Source organism: Periplaneta americana, chromosome 1 (genome assembly GCF_040183065.1).
Source record: "Periplaneta americana isolate PAMFEO1 chromosome 1, P.americana_PAMFEO1_priV1, whole genome shotgun sequence".
In the NCBI taxonomy this organism is placed as follows: Eukaryota; Metazoa; Arthropoda; class Insecta; order Blattodea; family Blattidae; genus Periplaneta; species Periplaneta americana.
This window is the reverse complement of record NC_091117.1, coordinates 191,832,205-191,855,155: the sequence shown is the minus strand read 5'-3', so window position 1 is coordinate 191,855,155 and position 22,951 is coordinate 191,832,205. Positions and strand designations below refer to the sequence as shown.

The window sequence follows — 22,951 nt, the reverse complement described above, 5'->3', positions numbered from 1 at the left end:
CACGTTTTGAACTCACCTAAGATTATCGTTTACCCGTCAATCTTTTGTGTATTATTAGCTACAATTTAAAAATTCATGTTTTGATTTTCACATGTCAGTTATTAAATACAATAAATACATAAAACTCGTGAGTCATTATTACATATTATTACTTATTATTATAACGCCAATTTCATGGTTTACTATAATAGAAAAAGAAATTTACACTATGTAATTTAGATATCGTAGAACAGCCGTGGCGAGAACGTGACTCGCGAGACATTGTGGCTCGCAGTAATAACTGTGCATTTTGCTTGCTTCTAACCTCCGCCAACCCCCACCCTCTCACTCACTAGAGTCAAACTCCGTTCCATTTGTATTTGTCTCTGACCTGCGAGTGGCATATCTCTCTCGAAACCATGTACGAAAATTCCAAGTAGGATGGGAAGACGCATTTTTTTGCTGTCAGTATGATGAGAATATTAAATGTATGACTTGTTCACAAGTAGTACGAGGAAAACGGTTGTATAACATAAAACGGCATTATACTTCATGTTACTGATGAAACATTAAAAGATTAAGTGTTATTGTTGTTATCATCATCTTCATCATCATCATCTCTGTACGTCGACCCTTTTTCAGCAGATGTATGAATAATGCGGTTAGCTCTTCAATTTGAACTCACTGATTTACTATGTGATGTCAAATGAAAGCTAAATGTAAGGACTTGACAAATATTGAACTTTCAAATCTTTGCCAAAAAATAAATATCCGAAGCTTCGGTCTTTCACTTGCTCTGTTGAAGCCATGTTCGCTACAACTTATGTTTGTGAAAAATTATTTTCAACAATTAAAATAATAAAAACCAAATTTAGATCACGACTGACAGACAAATACCTTCGTGATCAACTACGACTGGCAGTAAGTGACATAATTTCTGATTTTGAAACTTTGTCGCAGAGACATTCTGAAGAGAGTTTTAGGTTGTGATATTGTTCATTTATTGTCCATTTCTTTCTTCGTTACACGTACTAAACATTAGTTTGTAGCCTTGTACTGTATAAAATTATATTTTAAGTGCTTGACGTAAGGAAAATGAAAATCCGTTAATAAGTCAGACAGTTGCTTTACTTCTCCTACGGGTGTCCGCCTCCCTCCATAGGTGCCATGCACGTTGTAGGTTACACAGTGGCTCGGCGTACGATTACATTTTCGCCACCGCTGTCGTAGAAGCAAGTTGTATCTGTTGATGCCATAAGAGGCGAAAACGTTTATACATTATTTCTATTTAATATGTATTAACAAATGTTAATATTAAATTGATAAGTTATAAGATTGAACATTTTAACATTATTTTTTTGTATTTATATACAGTTAAACAGTAAGAGTCAGTTTTTAATCTTATCATATTAACACAATCTATGTTAAGAATATTGATTCAAAAATTTAGAACAAAATCGTACTAATATTTGAACTGACATAAGGAAATCGCCATTGGATCAGTAACTAGTATAATAATGCCCAAATTAAATTTGTACTTCAAGTATTGGATGAACAATCCTCCGCGCGTCCGCTTCCACTGCTTGCGAGTCTTGGGCGAGTGAAACCGATAACCGCGGTGAACGGAAGTCAGAAAATCCGCAGTAAATCTACTTACAGTTTGTCGCATAAGTTATTACGAATAAACACTGAAACATAACCACTAATAAATAATTAAAGAATCTACCTGCAGTTTGCCACTTAAGTTATTACTAAAAAACACTTAAAAATAAACAGTAATAAACACTTAAAATCAACCTACCGTTTTTCGTTAAGTTATTACTAATAAACACTTAAAAATAAACGTTAATAAACACTTAAAAAACCTACCTACCTTTTGTCGCGTAAGTTATTACTAATAAACACTTAAAAATAAACAGTAATGAACACTTAAAAAATCTACCTACTGTTTATCGCGTAAGTTATTACTAATAAACTCTTAAAATTGACAGTAATAAACACTAAACAAAATAGACACTTTAAAATCTACCTACCGTTTGTCGCGTAAGTTATTACTAATGAACACTTAAAAATAAACAGTAATGAACACTTAAAATATCTACCTACTGTTTGTCGCGTAAGTTATTACTAATAAACACTTATTAACAGTAATAAACACTAAACAAAATAGACACTTAAAAATCTACCTACCGTTTGTCGCTTACGTTATAACTAATAAATACCTAAACATAAATAATAATAATAATGACTAAAAGAATCTAACTACAGTTTGTCGCGTAAGTTATTACTATTACTAATAAACACTTAAAAATAAACACTAATAAACACTTAAAATTAACACTAATAAACACTTAACAATCTACCTGCAGTTTGTCGCATAAGTTATTACTAATAACACTTTAAAAAATCTACCTATCGTTTGTCGCTTACATTATTACTAATAAATACCTAAACATAAATAGTAATAAACACTTAAAAATAAAGACTAAAAAAATCGAACTACAGTTTGTCGCGTAAGTTATTACTATTACAATAAACACTTAAAAATAAACACTAGTAAACACTTAAAAATAAACACTAATAAACACTTAAAAAATCTACCTGCAGTTTTGTCGCGTAAGTTATTACTAATAACACTTTAAAAAATATCATTTGTTACGTAAGTTATTAGTGTTAGCCATAAACACTTAAAACAAACACTAATAAACAATTAAAAATCTACCTACCGTTTGTCAAGGAAGTTAATACTAATAAACACTTAAAAAATAAATAGTAATGCACTTAAAAAATCTACCTACCGTTTTTTGTGTAAGTTATTACTAATGAATACTTAAAAATAAACAGAAATAAACACTAAAAGAAATAGACAGAAAAAAATTTGCCTACTGTTTGTCGCTTAAGTTATTACTAATAAACACTTAAAAATAAACAGTATTAAACACTTAAAAAATATACCTACCATTTATCGCGTAAGTTATTACTAATAAATACTTAGACATAAAGAGTAATAAACTCTTAAAAATAAAGACTAACAAAATCGAACTGCAGTTTGTCGCGTAAGTTATTACTATTTCTAATAAACACTTATACGCACTTAAAAATCCACCTGCAGTTTGTCGCTTAAGTTATTATTAATAAACACTTAAAAGATGTACCTACTGTATGGTTTGTCACGTAAGATATTAGTGTTAGTAATAAACACAAAAAATTACCTGCAGTTTGTCGCTTAAGTTATTACTATTAATCACTTAAAAATTCAAGTAAAAGTGATTTTCTCACCCATATCAAGGAAGGATTTTAACTTAAGTAACTTTATAATCCTTCAAACAGAGTCTTAGGAAATTGCCATTTGCTGAGAAATTTCACAGATCAAGCCTTAACACAATTTGCTTCTATCAAATAACCACGCAATGACAAGCGAACAATAGCTTTTTTATGGTGCCATCTATTGTTTTCCTTCCCCTGAAATTCTTTGAGTCGTTTTTCCTAATGAACCGGTATTAATTTTGTAATCCGCATAGTTATAAAATTATAGCAGTTTATAATCACGGACGTTTCTGTAGACATACTGTAATTTGACTCAGGTTCATTTGACTTACCAAATTTACAAATTTGTGTAACTGGTATTCATTAACTTCTGAATTCTTCTAATATATTACATTCTACCGCTTTGGGGGAAGATACTGTACTCCTTCCTACGAACCAGGGTAGAAATGGAGAGAGATTTTATTGATGTTCCTTTATAACAACGTTGTTCAGCATTAAGCGGACGATGGAATGAACTTTCTCAAATAGTTTAATGACGTGTAAAAGACGGCCACTTTCTTAGCTTCCTTCATGTCCTACATTTTACCCGTTGTGCTGCGGTTGGCAAGTTGTTTAATTATTTTGTTGAAATTTTAAGAGCTGACGATAAAGTTTTATGGGGCCTTCACGGACGAACAGGAGTTCGGAGTTAGTAGTTGGTAAATGTTTCATTACTCTGACCAACTAGCACTATAAAGAGGAGAGATTTATGAAAGAATCCATCGATGCGGAAAACATCCTACCTCATCTCCCATGGTAACGGACAGAAAACTGCTATTTCGTGCGTAAAAATTTCTCTTCATCAGGGTAACCTAGGCGACAGCTTCAATTATCCCAGTCACCAAACAAACAAATATCGCTGGGATATTAAACAAGCCACAATTCCTTTCATCCCTAGACAATATTTTATTGACGCTGTAGTATTAAACTGGCATTAGTAACACAAGTGATGACTTATTTTCGTGATATAAAAGATCAATTACGCAGATATTAAGGGTACATTCAGACGAGGCCACTTTTAGTGGCGCGTTAGTGGCGCTGTTAAATTTTTGTAGAGAATTTTTCAGCCTTCTAGTGAACACGGACGTAGAAAGAGATATACTTTTGACAAATTTGCTCATATGGAGAAAGAACAACAATAAAGCAAACGCACACTACCAACTCAACAATAAACAACCAAAATCCAATATTTTGGCAAAAAGATTATCACAATAATCTGCATAAGTATTTACGACAGGCCATGAAACATACACTACGATATATATTGGAAAGATGTACATCACTAAAATATGGAAAGATGAATAAAAATATGTAATACAACATTTTAATTGCAAATCTTCACATGTATAATACAACACGATATATAGTCAGCTCAATTTTATATTTAACCTTATTTCTAGCCTCACAATATTATCTCATTAATAATGCAGTCCACATGTGAAGACTTGCAAACGTATTTCTATTGTACATTATATGTACACTTTTAAATGTTGACATTAGGGGCACCCATATTTGAATATTAGAATATTAATGTGTTTATAATTATATTATTTTAACAGATTTTATCTCTGCATGCCATTAAACATGTATTGTATGTGTAGAGAATGTAGAGAGTAATGATATTGCAAAATTGATTGTTCGTATCGGAAGATGTTGACACTGTTCAACGAAAACGTTTATACGTCTTGTAACTTATAATGTAAAGGTTAACACCTAAAACATATTTATTTTGATGTACCGAAGTACATATGATATTTCCATGCAGATATTCTGCTTTCTCAGATGATGAGAGAGAGATGGAACGGAGAAAAATTCTCTCCGGCGCCGGGATTTGAACCCGGGTTTTCAGCTCTCCGTGCTGATGCTTTAACCACTAAGCCACGCCGGATACAATCCCGACACATGTATGGACTTCGGTCCTGCGTGCATAGACATCTATGACGTAGTGCAGAGGGCGGCCACTAGAGGGAACCCAAGAGATGGAGCTTAATCTGAGACGATTCTCAACGGTGTCGGGATTGTATCCGGCGTGGCTTAGTGGTTAAAGCATCAGCACGGAGAGCTGAAAACCCGGGTTCAAATCCCGGCGCCGGAGAGAATTTTTCTCCGTTCCATCTCTCTCTCATCATCTGAGAAAGCAGAATATCTGCATGGAAATATCATATGTACTTCGGTACATCAAAATAAATATGATATGCGTAATAAATCACTTTGTGATTTAAAGACGGCGCCCATACCGTCGGACCCCGGCCAACCAGTCACTCATCTGAGTGCACCTCTACACATGTATGGACTTCGGTCCTGCGTGCATAGACATCTATGACGTAGTGCAGAGGGCGGCCACTAGAGGGAACCCAAGAGATGGAGCTTAATCTGAGACGATTCTCAACGGTGTCGGGATTGTATCCGGCGTGGCTTAGTGGTTAAAGCATCAGCACGGAGAGCTGAAAACCCGGGTTCAAATCCCGGCGCCGGAGAGAATTTTTCTCCGTTCCATCTCTCTCTCATCACCTAAAACATACACAACAGTAAAGTCAATGACTGAAACAATAAACTTTCAATATAAAAATAGAAGATGAGTTTGAGTCCACCCATTAGTTTTGGAAAGACAGAATCGAGGACTATTCCATACCTTGTTTGATGATTTACATCAGGACAATAAAAACATTAATTTAAAATTATGCAAATGAGGAACGATATGGCATACAACATATTTTTGTTTGCTTTTTAAGAATTCAAAATTAAATATAATAGGTACCAAACATGAAACAAATCATAGCAGGTACGAGTAATTCAACCAATATACTAGAAATAGGTGTCTGTAGGGTAATGGCAAAGTCAAAGGGCGTGGTGTAATAGAACCCAGGTTCGAACCTGAGATCAGCTAATTTTTCATCTCTTTGTTAATATTTTATTCAGTACTAGCTGAAAGCACCCGGCGTTGCACGGGTTTTTCTTTCTGCTTCTATTTTTAATTAAACTGATTATTACATTTTCGGAAATCTCGGAAACCTAACTATAGACAACCAAAACGAATCGTCTTTACTAAGCTGAGAAGAATCTTTACTTAACGTCACTTACATGAATTGATGAACTCCTTAGCGAAATGCCTGCCAACTCAATTTATAACAGTTGTAAATAAGGCACCGAAAAGGAAACATGTCTCATGTGCCTGGCGTTCAACGGTTTTTTAATTAAGTAATTAATTTTTTTATTTTTTTATCTATTCATTCATTCATTCATTCCGGTGTAGTTAAGGCCATTAGGCTTTCTCTTCCACACCGCCAGAAATACAAATAAGATAGTAGAAAAATCAAACTATGGACAAAGTAAAACCCAACAGAAATATGATTCTCTTTTCTCTTTATAATAATAATAATAATAATAATAATAATAATAATAATAATAATAATAATAATGGCTTTATTTAACCTGGCAGAGTTAAGGCCGTAAGACCTTCTCTTACACTCAACCAGGATTAAAACTTGCTTACACAGTTGAACATAAAACTAGATCAGAATTAAGTAATTACATACTGATACATAATGAGATCAAAAGAGGTAATTACATAAAATTTACCTCATAAAAAAATAAACATATTGAAATACATATTAATTTTTTGGAATCAAATACGAATCACATAAAAACAGAAGCCGATAAATAATTCAATAAAAAAAAGAAGTACACAGTAGAAATAAAAATAAACACATTAGTATACATATTAGTATTAGATTACAATTAAATAGGATTTACATAATTAAACCAGAAACCAACAATTGAATAAAATGTACACAAAAAATAGATTAATAATAAAAAAACAACACAGTGGAATACATACTGGCATTAGGTGATAAATAAACACGATTTAGATAATAAAATAAGAAACAAAAATAAACTAAAATAAATACAGTGGAACACATTTGCAACACGTAGGTCTGACAACTCATCATAAGATACTTTTCTAATTTACATTTAAAGGAAATTAAAGTTCGGCAGTCCTTGACTTCAGGCGGCAGAGAATTCCAGTGACGAGAAGTAGCAACAGTGAAAGATGAAGAATAAAGAGATGATGTGTGCAGTGGTATTTCTAACGTGTTGTCATATTGTGACCGAGTATTTAAGTTATGATACCGAGAAAGACTGTGGAATCGGACAGATAAATAAGAGGGAGTAGAGGTGTGCAAAATTCGGTATAAGAGAGATAGGGAATGTAACTTTCTCCTCTCATTTAACCTGAGCCACAGTAATTTATCGAAAGAAGGCGAAATGTGATCGTAATAACGGACATTACAAATGAAACGAACACACGCATTATGAACACGTTGCAGTTTCTGGGATAAATCCACCCTGAGATCACTGAATAAAGCGTCACAATAATCGAAATGAGGCATAATAAGAGTCTGTACAAGCGTCTGCTTTAATTTAGCTGGATAGTGGTACAATCCTTTTAATGAGTGAAGAGTGGAAAATACTTTCTTGCATCAGTTTCAGCATCGAATCAGTATGTACACATATAATTTAATTTATATTGGAAGTTTTTTTTTTTTTACTCTTTGACCACTCTACGCCCACTTATATCACACCCAGTTTTTTTTAATATGACTTGGAAAACTATCTCTCACAAATTCAGAACATAATATATTCATTCTTATTTTATGCACAGAATACAGATACAATATAAACTTCCAATAAGTTATTTTTTAACATAAAGACTAATATTCTGAGAGACGTATAGGCTTAACGGTATTTTAGATATTAAGGGCCATATTCATAGACATTCTTAGCGCGGGCTACCGGTGGATGATCAGCAAACTAATGTTTTTCGTATTCATAAACCAGTGTTAGCGATATGATATGATATGAATCCTGTACAAATAATCAGTCAATAGCCGGGGCTAGTTTAGCACGCTCGTAGCGCGGGCTAGCGAAATGTCTACGCATAGCACCCTTAGAGATTGTTATTTCGACAATGCATAACATACTAAATTTGCAACGTGATTATACAGATATTATTTTAGATGCGTTATTTTATTGTAACGTGAAATAAAGAAGATTTTACTACACAAAAAAATATATCTGTAATTCGCACTAGTCCAGAAATTTAGTAATCTATGGTTATATTATTATTATTATTATTATTATTATTATTATTATTATTATTATTATTATTATTATTATCGTCATTCTATATTATTCTATCGTGACATTTTTCTAATTAAGCCTGTACATTGTCGTGACGGTGTAGGGTGGCCCATCAGCCTGTCCGTTAGCAGCGCTACTGACGCGCGTTCGAAACGCTACTAACGCACGTTCGCAGCGCCACTAACGCGCTACTAAAAGTGGCCTCGTCTGAAGGGACACTAAAGGATGATGGAACTGACTTCTTTATTGTTTTCTTTTTCCAGACTCAACAAAGAAGCTGAAAGATGTCCTTGAAGAATTCAGCGGGACAGGACCCCTGTCTAAGTACAGTCCTGATGGAGTGAGTACAGTCAATGTCAAATAATATAATTTTAAGTAAGGGTATAATAAAAAGTGTCTTTTTTTCTTGTAGTCCACACCTGTGGAGTAACGGTCAGCGCGTCTGGCTGCGAAACCAGGTGGCCCGGGTTCGAATCCCGGTCGGGGCAAGCTACCTGGTTGAGGTTTTTTCCGGGGTTTTTCCTCAATCCAATACGAGCAAATGCTGGATAACTTTCGGTGCTGGACCCCGGACTCATTTCACCGGCTTTATCACCTTCATATCATTCAGACGCTAAATAACCTAGATGTTGATACAGCGTCGTAAAATAACCCAATTAAAAAAAAAATTTCTTGTAATTTTAATATTATAGTCAACTATAATTTTACTAAAAATATTCAAAGAGAAGTAATCTTTCAAACGGTCCACCACTGTGGAGTAACGTTTGGCATGTCTGGCTGTAAAACCAGTTCAAATCCGATAGGGGCGAGTTACCTGCTAGGGTTTTTCTCCGAGGTTTTCCTTCAATCAGTTGAGTGGAATTTTTGGCTGACTTTCGGCGTTGGGCAAAGGACCCATTTAGTCAACATATGTCATTGTCATCATTACTTTACCTCAGGTCAAGTTCACGGTGCAGCGTGCTATATACGTGCAAGAGTGCGAGTATTAGGCACAAATACAGTGCGATCAAAAAGTTCCTCCGCAGCTCCATTAGTTTTAGTAATGCTGTAGAAAGTTGGGACGTAATCCTATAGAAATTTGGAACTTCCTCATTAATTCTGGTTTGACAACCTCACATCCCCAGTCCATCATATGCTTAGCGGCCAGTGCAGTTACTTGAGTTTTCTGCCTAATGCAGCGATGTCAAGGTCAAAGCACGTACTTGACTCTGCCTGCGATCAAGCGCTGACTCGTTGCAATGAATCTATTCAGCAAGCAGCAGCGGTGAACAAGAAGGGGTGCGCAAAATGAGCTCTGTTGGCCTCCACTGCCAGGTGAATGAAACTGCTTCTATGAAGCAGTCGATAACATGTCATACTCATAAAAGACAACAAGAAATCAAAGCATGTTTTGAGGCAGGTGTCTCAGTAAGAAATACAATTAATTATAAAATGGTACAGTAAATATTAAACATAGACTAGACTTAAATTACACAGTTGCAGATAATAATCAGTATCTAATTAATTGTTATATGTTTAGGCCTATGTAATTATGCAATTATTGGTACATAAACATTGCTGTTGTGTTTCAAATTAATATAAAAGTAAACTAAATCATATGACATTCTGCACCTGTAAAAATTAAATAATAGGCCTACAACAAATAATAAAAATTATTATCTTAACTTATGCAGTTTAGATAATGAGGCCTATCTAATTAATTGTTATATAATTGTTACATAACCATGCACTTATTCTTCTCCTTCTCCTCCTCCTCCTTCTTCTTCTTCTTCTTCTTCTTCTATTATTATTATTATTATTATTATTATTATTATTATTATTATTATTATTATTATTATTAGATAACGTGTTACACTCACACAAAAAGTCAACAAAAAATCAAAGCATGTTTTGCAGCAGGTATCTCTCTAATAAATAAAATTAATTATAAAATACTTCAATACACGACAAAACTAGACTCTCCTTAACTTATATAATTTGAGATAATAATTATTAGGCCTATATAATATATTATTATAATTATCTAATGCGGTTTTCGGCGTAATAGATCGACTATTGATCAGATTTTTTGTATTCGACAAATAATGGAGAAAAAATGGGAGTATAAGGGTACAGTACATCAGTTATTCATAGATTTCAAAAAGGCTTATGACTCGGTTAAGAGGGAAGTATTATATGATATTCTTATTGAATTTGGTATTCCCAAGAAACTAGTTCGATTAATTAAAATGTGTCTCAGTGAAACATACAGCAGAGTTCGTATAGGTCAGTTTCTATCTGATGCTTTTCCAATTCACTGCGGGCTAAAGCAGGGAGATGCACTATCACCTTTACTTTTTAACTTTGCTCTAGAATATGCCATTAGGAAAGTTCAGGATAACTTGCAGGGTTTGGAATTGAAAGGGTTACATCAGCTTCTTGTCTATGCGGATGATGTGAATATGTTAGGAGAAAATACACAAACGATTAGGGAAAACACGGAAATTTTACTTGAAGCAAGTAGAGCGATCGGTTTGGAACTAAATCCCGAAAAGACAAAGTATATGATTATGTCTCGTGACCAGAATATTGTACGAAATGGAAATATAAAAATTGGAGATTTATCCTTCGAAGAGGTGGAAAAATTCAAATATCTTGGAGCAACAGTAACAAATATAAATGACACTCGGGAGGAAATTAAACGCAGAATAAATATGGGAAATGCGTGTTATTATTCGGTTGAGAAGCTCTTATCATCCAGTCTGCTGTCCAAAAATCTGAAAGTTAGAATTTATAAAACAGTTATATTACCGGTTCTTCTGTATGGTTGTGAAACTTGGACTCTCACTCTGAGAGAGGAACATAGGTTCAGGGTGTTTGAGAATAAGGTGCTAAGGAAAATATTTGGGGCTAAGCGGGATGAAGTTACAGAAGAATGGAGAAAGTTACACAACACAGAACTGCACGCATTGTATTCTTCATCTGACATAATTAGGAACATTAAATCCAGACGTTTGAGATGGGCAGGGCATGTAGCACGTATGGGCGAATCCAGAAATGCATATAGAGTGTTAGTTGGGAGACCGGAGGGAAAATGACCTTTAGGGAGGCCGAGACGTAGATGGGAGGATAATATTAAAATGGATTTGAGGGATGTGGGGTATGATGATAGAGACTGGATTAATCTTGCACAGGATATATAATTTGAGATAATAATAATGGCGGGCTTATGTTAGGGCGGCAATGAACCTTCGGGTTCCTTAAAAGCCATTTGTAAGTAAGTTTGTAAGTAATTATCTAATAATGTAATTATTAGTACATAAGCCTGCTTCTCTGTTTTAAACTTAGACAAATGTAAAAGAAATCGTAAGACATTCTATAGACTACTTCTAAAAATTATTTAATAGGCCTAAAATAAATAAACATAATATATTCTGTTTAACTTACGAGTTTTAAATAATAAAGTCCATCTCATTAATTGTTCTGTAATTGTTATATAATCATTTACTTATTATATGTAGGCCTACATAACACTTATAGAAATAATATAGATTCCTGACTTCTCGTCTAATTCAGAATCGTTCTTCCTGCTTTTAGCCAACACCAATCTTCTTAGTATGTCCAGCGAAATGTTGTTTCCTGCAGCAATACTTAGCATTGTCCGTATATTATCACCTGATAATCCTGATCTCAATCTTGGTTTTGTGATGTTCATAAGAGAGAAAAATTGCTCACGTACATACGTACTGGAAATATAGAAATCATTTGCACTGCAAGTTTTCGTACCCCTGGATATAGTTCGGGATTTAAAGCTTTGTAAAATCTGAGAAAATCTTGATATTTCAAGAGTCCAGTCAGCCTGAAACTTTACTGTACGACTTCTTCCGCTCCATCGTCAATGTGTAATGTACAACCCTTTTGTTCACCAGTGACTTGTACCTGCGTGCCCTACGTGCTCTTGACAGCGCATACGGGCGATGAGGCACGCCTGCGCTTTCGTTGCCATCACTGGCCTAGTGGATTCTCGGCTACACCGTGGCTATACAAGCACTGCGGAGAGACTTTTCGATCGCACTGTATAATTTGAATGAATGAATGAAGTGCATTTATTAATACACAATTATACAAACTCATGTACATAAGATCCTGGCTGCCCAAGTGTAGTAGACTTTCAGCTCATCCTAAACTCTTGTAGCAGACCGTTGCCCTTATGGGATTTCATGCTTTTCATATTTCATATTCATACTTCCTATATCAATTTTACAAAGGCGGCCACTTGAATAATGTGTTGACTTGGTTACGACAAATTCAATCCATAAAGAGTTATCATGAGGACGTTATTGGATTGATTCCTATAACAGTTAATTTTACGGATTGTCATCTGTCTCTGAAGCAAACACTTTACGAACTGAGTACCAAAAATATATTTATGCTCGACCATGCCGAAATGTAGTAATTATACACCTGGAAGCAGCCCTTTAATGGACCTCATTAAAGTACATCTATTCATTAAAGTTCAGGTGTTCCACCAATCAGAAAACACCATTGTAGCAATATGAAAGTGCAAGTATCGATTATTCTCGGATATGCAATCGAAAGACAACTAGCGAAACGTCACGGAGGCTGGAAATCCAATACTGTCGCAGAGGGTTATGTTCTGTTACTATAATAATTAGCATTAATTGTAAATAATATTCAAGTAAATTCAATTTGTCATCTCGTTTTTCAATGTCTAAATCAATTTCAAGGTTATATCAAGATTAATGTTCATTTTACTCTCCAAATTATATCAAGGTCAATGACATTTGTTTCTCGGAAAAAATTAATACTTTCGCGTCTGCGCAAATCTCACAATTTACGAGATATTGCACAAGGTAAGTTCCGCTCCCCAGTCAGATAAGAATAACATGAATACTTATGAATAATTTCAAGTTAGAAATATGGTCGAGCATAAAAAGTCGTATGAAACTTGCCTATAATGGTAATTAAGACGCTCGTATGAAAATTATGAAACTCGCTTGCGCTCGTTTCATAAACATACTCGCGTCTTAATTACTACCATTATAGGCTCGTTACATAATGTACTATTTTTTCTGATTTTACATATATATTGAGAATTATATTGGTATATTAATGCCTCCATGCAAAAGCTTTGAATCTCCTTTTCATAATCATGAATATATTTTGTTTCTCTCTCGGCCGAGTGCCGCATGGGACAATGTGACCATCTTTCCAGTAAGAAAAGGATTGTGATTACAGAAACGTGTTATGACATTAATTTTATAAATATTTTTCGTGTTTTACTTAAACTCAATCTTGCTCACTGAGTTCTTCAGCTGAGAATATGACAACCGATATTTCGATTCGTTAAAAAAGGGGGGAAAAAAGCATCTCGTCTCTCGTATTATGCTGCCATTGTGACGACTTGATGCGCATGCTCGCTTTAAGACGAGAAATTTAATTATAAAACAAGCAAGGAAGAGTCGCGTTTGATGAACAATGGAGCTAATGACATCAGAGTTAAACATAAAAGAAGTAGTACTATGTTAAATTGAATTGCAGTCAGAAAATTGAATGGAGTACAAAATTCACAATCATGTGATAACAGCAGAATGAAAATTGACATAATGTGAATAGGAAAATAATCTGTAGAATATTAATCTAATTGTGAAAATCTATACTAAAACTTATTTCTTACTAATTGCTGTCATCTCCACAGCGTTAGAATAATAGTAGATCTTCACCATTCTTGTATCCAAACAACTAGAATCCCTTTAGGTTTGTTAAGAATTTAATCTAGCCTTAAAGCCTTTACATTCATTCATTCATTCATTCATTCATTCATTCATAATGTTCTGCCCAAGGGTAGCATTCTCCAATCTTTCCTATTTTCTGTCTTTCTCTTTGTCTCCTCATATGATCCATATATCTTAATGTCGTCTAATTAATATTTAAGGGGAAAAATTCGCTCCGGCGCCGGGGATCGCACCCGGGTCTTTGGTTTTACGTACCAAGCGCTCTGACCACAGAGCTACGCCGAATTCAATCCACAGCACCGGAACGAATCCTCCTCCTTCAATGTTTCCTTTTGTGGCCTGACTCCAAGTTAGGCATATATGTTGACGTATATGTCCAATGTCAACTGCCATTATATTAGGAGCACACTCACCTGAGTGACTTGTTTGGCCGGGATTCCGCAGTTACGTGCACAGTAAGCTGTACAAACATATGCACTGCAGCTATGAGAATATTATAGATTTTCTTTATTAATTTGTCCTACAGAATAATATCTGTAATATTGTGGGTTGAATTCGGCGTGGCTCAGTGATCAGAGCGCTTGGTACGTAGAACCAAGGACCCGGGTTCGATCCCCGGCGCCGGAGCGAATTTTTGTCCTTAAATATTAATTGTCAATATTACAGATATTATTCTCTAGGACAAATTAATAAAAAAAATCTATAATATTAATGTCGTCTATCACCTGATATCTTCTTCTGCCCCGAACTCTTCTCCCCTTCACCATTCCTTCAGTAGACACTTTATTTTCGACCAGTGATCTATCCAATTCCTTTTCCTCTTTCTGATCAGTTTCAGCTTCATTCTTTCTTCATGCACTCTTTTCAACACATCTTCGTTTCTTACTGTCTGTCCATTTCACACGCTCCATCCTTCTCCATATCCACATTTCAAATGTTCCTATTCGCTTCTCATCACTTCGTCGTAATGTCCATGTTTCTGCACCATACAATGCTACACTCCACACAAAGCACTTCACTATTATCTTCCTTAGTTTTCTCCAGACGTCTGCAGAAGATGCTTCTTTTGATGCTGCTTTTTCTGTTTAAAAAAGTGGCCAGTTGATAACACAGTAATGGATAAAGTAGAAGTATTAACAAAAGTGAAAAATAAGAAAAGTAAAGAAATTGGCAATTATAATGTAAATTGGGATTTTAAACTATGGCAATTCTGTGTTAGGAAAGCTTTTATATATTTATAAATTATATATAGGGTCGTTTAGTAATGATATGTTAATTTTGGGACCAATTTATGCAATTTTTATTCTAATCTTTCCCTCTCATATGTATGGACATATTTTTCGTACGTTTCACATATCTGACGCCAATGTGATCATTTTATATTTTTTTTATCAAATTTTGTAGTAACACAATAAAAAGATTACAATTACGAAACCCATGTTAAATAATTCAGACTCATATTTACTTGTATCAACAGGTATTGAATGGCATGAGGCAACAAAATGTAAATAAATATATAAAATATATAATAAATAAATTCTTTCACAATACATACATTCTTTCACATTTTTGACAGCAGACTAGATAACAAAAGCTTCTCATCCCAATAATAACAGGCATTTCCCATATTTATTCTGCGTTTAATTTCCTTCCAAGTGTCATTTATATTTGTTACTGTTCCTCCAAGATATTTGAATTTTTTCACCTCTTCGAAAGATAAATCTCCAATTTTTATATTCCCATTTCGTACAATATTCTCGTCACGAGACATAATCATATACTTTGTGTTTTCGGGATTTACTTCCAAACCTATCTCTTTACTTGCTTCAAGTAAAATTTCCGTGTTTTCCCTAATCTTTTGTGGATTTTCTCCTAACATATTCACGTCATCCGCATAGACAAAAGCTGATGTAACCCGTTCAATTCCAAACCCTGTCTGTTATCCTGAACTTTCCTAATGGCATATTCTAGAGCGAAGTTAAAAAGTAAAGGTGATAGTGCATCTCCTTGCTTTAGCTTGCAGTGAATTGGAAAAGCATCAGACAGAAGCTGGCCTATACGGACTCTGCTGTACGTTTCATTGAGACACATTTTAATTAATCGAACTAGTTTCTTGGGAATACCAAATTCAATAAGAATATTATATAAATCTTCTCTCTTAACGGAGTCATATGTTTTTTTGAAACCTATGAATAACTGATGTACTGTACTCTTATACTCCCATTTTTTCTGCAATATCTGTCGAATACAAAAAATCTGATCATAGTTCTAATAATAGCAATAATAATTTTATTTTTTATTTTTATTTATTTTTAATGTGCTGTACAACAGCCAGTGGCCAATTACAGTTCAGCACAAAGAATATAACAAAAACATAATTCAAAAATAATTATTACACATAAATACAATTACAATTAATTCAATAAAGACGATGAATGGAATAATAATAATAATAATAATAATAATAATAATAATAATAATAATAATAATAATAATGAGCCCAAGTGTCCCTATGAAGGGCAAACGCTTAGAATTCTACACTGTTTACTGATACACGCTGACATTAGACTGTTTAGTTTAACGCAAAAGATATAACACCATTGTAATCACTGGCAAATTAATTTACTAAAATAAACAGTCGAAAGTAATCAAATCCTCCTTCAGTTTTAAATTTTAATAGACTTCTAACGTAATTCAACTACATGTTTATAGCAGCCGATATCATTTCTGACTTTGTGCATACTTAACAGGAAAACAAAGCCTGCACGTAACCAATACATGTTTTGGGGAAAAAAGTGACAAGCAATAGATCATGTCTGTGTAACGCTTTCAAGAAGCTGTCATGGTTATTTTTGTTGTAGTCGGGCAATGCTAATAAAAAAAAAAAAAAAAAAACTGAGAGTTATTTTTGACTCGGATTTTAGAAGAAAGCGGGTTCCATCAATAAAAACCTCCGAGCAACACAACGCTCATAACTATTGCAATAAAAGAGTAATTTTTTATTCCCTCAGCCTCTATTGTTTGTTTATGTATTTCGTACCATAAAGTTACTTTTTTCCGTTTTCATTTTTGTGATATTGATGTTAACAAACGTCATATGATGGAGATCAATCAATCATGGTCAACTAGTAATTGCTTATTAATGTTTCCTCACATCGTTTCTTAAATATTATTTGTTTTTACAGACTTTGAAAGTCATTATAGTTATAAAAACAGCGACATATAAGGCTTTATGGCCTAGCTTTAATATCAGTTTTACTGCCGGAAGAGGAATTCACATAAAAGAAGTCAGGAATTATTGCAGTTATGTTCCTAAATCCACGCCTTTACAAACAAAACTGAAAATTAGTATTATTTTTATTATTACTCCATTGTACTTCAGTTTTATTACAATGTTGCCAACATTTTCCCTCAAAAATCAGTTGCTATGTACGTGTTTTCTTGAAACAAATTTTCTACGTGAAATTAAGCCTCTAGAATGCTTTTTAAATGGACAGAAGTGTTCCTTTAGAATATAGAATTTTACCAAATTGCCGGTGTTTTAAGAATTGTTTAAAAATACGTTTTTGGGATTATTATTTGTTTTAATTCTCAGTTGATTTATTTATTTCGTGGTTTCAAACTTTTCTTCTTTCTGCCCAAAACTTTATGTTATCTTACTATTTGTTCTTATTTTGCTTTCTTTCTTTAATAAATTCTTGTGTTATTGTTTGTTTTTCACAGACTGTAGTTTCATGACGTTTTCAATTACATTGTGCAACATATTTATGTGTTCTTGTATAACCCCTACATATGAGTTATACTCGTTGAGGCATACTCAATAAATTAAAAAAAGGTACTTCTGTATAAGAACCTATTATTGTACACATACGAACATATTCTAGTATAGAACCGTTTACATGAAATACTAATAACATTTAAGCACTATTGCGATAACAATGTCGTATTGCATTGTTATGTGGTCTTGCATAAAAATTCGTTTCACCCTATATAGGATGAACCGTAAGTAATGTCATTAAATTCAAAGAGTTATTCTTTGAGATATTTCAAACAAAAAAGTTTAACACAATTTTTCTTGTTTTGCTTCCTTTTCGAGAAAAATATTGTTTTATGTGAAAGATTTCATACCATGTCTTGCGAAAGTCATTCATTTAGACTATTTCAACATATGCTCAGTCAAATTAAGAAAACAGTATATTATGATAATGAATGATTGAAAGAATTTTAGTTTTGTTCCTTAAATAAAGCAGAAATTTGATCCGAACAAATGTAACATTTAAAAATTTCTTTGCGGAACGAAAAGTTACACTTGTTTGGATAAAATTTCTGCTTATTTAAAGGACAAAACTAAAATTATTTTAATCATTTAATATAACAATACACTGCTCTCTTAAATTGACTGATTATATTTGGAATTAAATCAATGTCTTTCCCAAACCACGCAATGAAATGTTTCGTATAAATCAATTTTTATGTCGAAAAGGAAGCAAAGACCTGAAAAATGGTATTAAACATTTCTGTCTGAAATATCTCAAGGAATAATCCCCTGAAATTAATGACATTACTTACAGTTCACTCCGTATACAGAGAGGTATTTATCGACGTTTCCAAAAGATTGAGGAAATATATAATGGAAAACTTTAGACTTAGAATTTTATATTATACTTTCAAGTATTGTGATATCTGGTTAAGGCTCTTTCTATTAAAATTCTGTGAGGCAACCTATTTACACTATGATCATGTATGAAAGGTGTATTTCATACTTTTATAGGAAGAAAGACTAATAATAATAATAATAATAATAATAATAATAATAATAATAATAATAATAATAATAATAATAATAATATTAATAATTTTTATTGAGCACAGTTTGTGTTGTTATTAGAATAATACTTTTCCGGTAGGTACTTGACGTTAAGAGAGAAGTTTTATAATATTCTTATTGAATTTGGTATTCCCAAAAAACTAGTTCGATTAATTAAAATGTGTCTCAGTGAGACGTACAGCAGAGTCCGTATAGGTCATCTTCTGTCAGATGCGTTTCCAATTCACTGTGGGCTAAAGCAAGGAGATGCACTATCACCTTTACTTTTCAACTTTGCTCTAGAATATGTCATTAGGAAAGTTCAGGATAGCAGAGAGGGTTTGGAATTGAACGGGTTACATCAGCTGCTTGACTATGCGGATGACGTGAATATTTTAGGAGAAAATCCATAATAATAATAATAATAATAATAATAATAATAATAATAATAATAATAATAATAATAATAATAATAATAATAATTTTTATTGAGCATAGTTTGTGTTTGTTATTAGAATAATCCTTTTCCGGTAGGTACTTGACGCTAAGAGAGAAGTTTTATAATATCCTTATGGAATTTGGTATTCCCAAGAAACTAGTTCGATTAATTAAAATGTGTCTCAGTGAGACGTACAGCAGAGTCCGTAAAGGTCAGTTTCTGTCAGATGCGTTTCCAATTCACTGTGGGCTAAAGCAAGGAGATGCACTATCACCTTTATTTTTAACTTTGCTCTAGAATATGTCATTAGGAAAGTTCAGGATAACAGAGAGGGTTTGGAATTGAACGGGTTACATCAGCTGCTTGTCTATGCGGATGTTAGGAGAAAATCCACAAACGATTAGGGAAAATAAGGGATTTTACTTCAAGCAAGTAAAGAGATAGGTTTGGAAGTAAATTCCGAAAAGACGAAGTATATGACTATGTCTCGTGACCAGAATATTGTACGAAATGAAAATATAAAAATAGGAAATTTATCCTTTGAAGATGTGGAAAAATTCAAATACCTGGGTGCAACAGTAACAAATATAAATGATACTCGGGAGGAAATTAAACACAGAATAAATATGGGAAATGCCTGTTATTCGGTTGAGAAGCTTTTATCATCCAGTCTGCTGTCAAAAAATCTGAAAGTTAGAATTTATAAAACAGTTAAAATACAGGTTGTTCTTTGTGGTTGTGAAACTTGGACTCTCACTTTGAGAGAGGAACATAGGTTAAGGGTGTTTGAGAATAAGGTGCTTAGAAAAATATTTGGGGCTGAGAGGGATGAAGTTACAGGAGAATGGAGAAAGTTACACAACATAGAACTGCACGCATTGTATTCTTCACCTGACATAATTAGGAACATTAAGTCCAGACGTTTGAGATGGGCAGGGCATGTAGCACGTATGGGCGAACTCAGAAATGTATACAGAGTGTTAGTTGGGAGGCCGGAGAGAAAAAGACCTTTGGGGAGGCCGAGACGTAGATGGGAAGATAATATTAAAATGGATTTGAGGGAGGTGGGATATGATGATAGAGACTAAATTAATCTTGCTCAGGATAGGGACCAATGGGGGGCTTATATGAGGGCGCCTATGAAACTCCGGGTTCTTTAAAAGCCAGTAAGGAAGTATCATTATTATTATTATTATTATTATTATTATTATTATTATTATTATTATTATACTTCCCGAGGGCTTCTGAATTGTGAAGAAAACTACAGTTAAACTTAGGACTAGTCCATCTTCTCACAAATGAACCACTTTTATTGCAGAAAGTGATAATAGAAATCTATGATATTTTATTGTCAACAGCACCTCTAAGTAACTGAAATCAGAGTAAAAGTGTTTCAGACAATAAAAGAAGTTTAGCGATGTGTGCGGAAAAGAGCTGTCGCTTCTCAGAAGTCTAATACAAATGGAGAGAACCACAAGACACTATTATCTCATACGAGAAGGATGTCGTTAAAAGAACAAGCAAGACGGACATTTCGTAACGTTGTCGATGTTCTCTGCTTTGTTGTTTTTAGACGAATAAAGGAACAATTGAGATTTATTGTCGAAGTTCCTTTCCTTGTCGTCAGATGGGAGACATTAGCCACAATACCTTTGTACTGTATTTGTCTTTCTCCTGATATCGGTCGTCATGTCAACACACATTTATTACTCCTTTTTATTTCTCCTTTTGCCCATTTCTCAATCTTTCTCCAACTTTATAAAACACGAATATGGCAAGTTCACCTTTAAAAACCTTGAGAACATTAGAAATTTGCGGTTCACATTGCAATGAGAAATCTGAATGTTCTGCTCTTATTTCTCTTGTTGTTTTGGTTAATTATATATATATATAATTGAATGTGGGTATGTATGTATGTATGTATGTATGTATGTATGTATGTATGTATGTATGTATGTGGGTGTGTATGTTCCCTATACAAATCTACACGCTTTGACCGATATGTGCCAAAGTTTGCACATTTAACCTTCATAACCAAGAGAAGAACATAGGCTACATTAAAATTGTGCAAATGGAAGTTAAATTAATTAAAATTATAAAAAATAAAAATAAATAGATCAAATCTTCATGCATAATATTAAAATACAAAATCTTCTACAGTCAATTATTTTTTTATTATTGTCTGTTGTATTCAACATCGACTTTCACGAGGCCTTGGAAATTTTAACACGAAATTAAATTACATTGTTGTTACAGATCATGAAGGCTAAAACTAGATAATTCATGCAATAAGTATCTTTACGCATTCCAGGACCGTATTATGAATTCCTCGATGCAGTTTTGTAGATAGTGAGCAAACTGTTTTACACAACTGAATTCTAGAATTCTTTAAAACTACAAGGATTGCTACCACATAATTTACTTAATATTGAATAACCAATAGTATTATTGCGAAATATTGACCCACCAAAATTATGCACGAATAAGAATTGGTGTGAAAAACTCATACGAAACGTAATAGAATTAATAATATTAACTGCAAAAATAAAAGGAGATGTTTTTATTCTACGTATTTCTAGGATACTCATTCAATCTTAAGCAACTGCAATTTCAATGCTACTAGCATTTGTAATGGCCATATTAAAATGAAGCTCAAGGACAGTCGCTCAAAGTTGCAGACATTAACTAAAAAACTGCGTGTTTTGCACATCCTCAACTATATTTTATACAAAGAAGTGAAGAAAAAAAAAAAGATTTTACACATATCAATAATCAATTCAATGATACTTTTGTCATGTTTCTAATGTAGTATGTGAATGTACATAAGCCCACTGAAAATAATATTGTATTATTCTCAAAATATTGTTGTTCACGTTGCAAATTTAGTATGTTAAGCGTTGTGGAAATAAAAATCTATTAATTTATAAAATACCGGTAGGCCTATACGTTTCTCAGAATATTAGTCTTTATGTTAAAGAATGACTTATTGCGAGTTAATATTGTATCTGTATTCTGTGTGTAAAATTAGAATTAATATAATATGTTCTGAATTTATGAGATATAGTTTCAAGTTATATTAAAAAAAAAACTGGATATGATATAAGTGGGTGTACAGCGGTCAAGAGGTAAAAAAATCTTCCAATATAAATTAAACTATATATGTATATATTGATTCGATGACGAAACTGATCAGAAAGAGGAGAAGGAATTATATTTTCGTTGGGTTTTACTTTGTTTATAGTTTGATTTTTCTATTACTTTATTTGTATTTCTGGCGGTGTGGAAGAGAAGACCTAATGGCCTTAACTTCACCAGAATAAATAAATAAAATAAATAAATAAATAAAAACAAACAAATAAATAAATAAATTTAAAACAACAGTTTAACGTCAGGCACATGATGAAATCTTTTCTTTTCGGTGGCTGATTTACAACTGTTTTAAATTGAGTTATCCCTGGCAGGCATTTGGCTGAGTTCATTAATTCATATAAGTGACGTTAAGTAAAGATTCATCTTTATGGACGAGGAAAGCTTAGTAAAGAC

The 22,951-nt window shown here is 33.3% G+C and overlaps 1 protein-coding gene and 3 non-coding genes across 6 annotated transcripts in view; 3 read left to right on the top strand and 1 right to left on the bottom strand.

Annotated features, from left to right (window-relative positions):
• Positions 1-22,951, top strand: part of Dgk (diacyl glycerol kinase 1) — a 587,713-nt gene that overhangs the window by 262,694 nt on the left and 302,068 nt on the right. For all 3 annotated transcript variants that reach the window (XM_069834555.1, XM_069834565.1, XM_069834547.1), the window contains exon 3: positions 8,691-8,767. In XM_069834555.1, the coding sequence (XP_069690656.1) occupies positions 8,691-8,767 (77 nt within the window). The remainder of the gene's footprint in view (positions 1-8,690; positions 8,768-22,951) is intronic.
• Positions 5,102-5,173, bottom strand: TRNAS-GGA (transfer RNA serine (anticodon GGA)). The gene has a single exon. It is a non-coding gene; the product is annotated as a tRNA-Ser (tRNA).
• On the top strand, positions 5,309-5,380 carry TRNAS-GGA (transfer RNA serine (anticodon GGA)). The gene has a single exon. It is a non-coding gene; the product is annotated as a tRNA-Ser (tRNA).
• Positions 5,691-5,762, top strand: TRNAS-GGA (transfer RNA serine (anticodon GGA)). The gene has a single exon. It is a non-coding gene; the product is annotated as a tRNA-Ser (tRNA).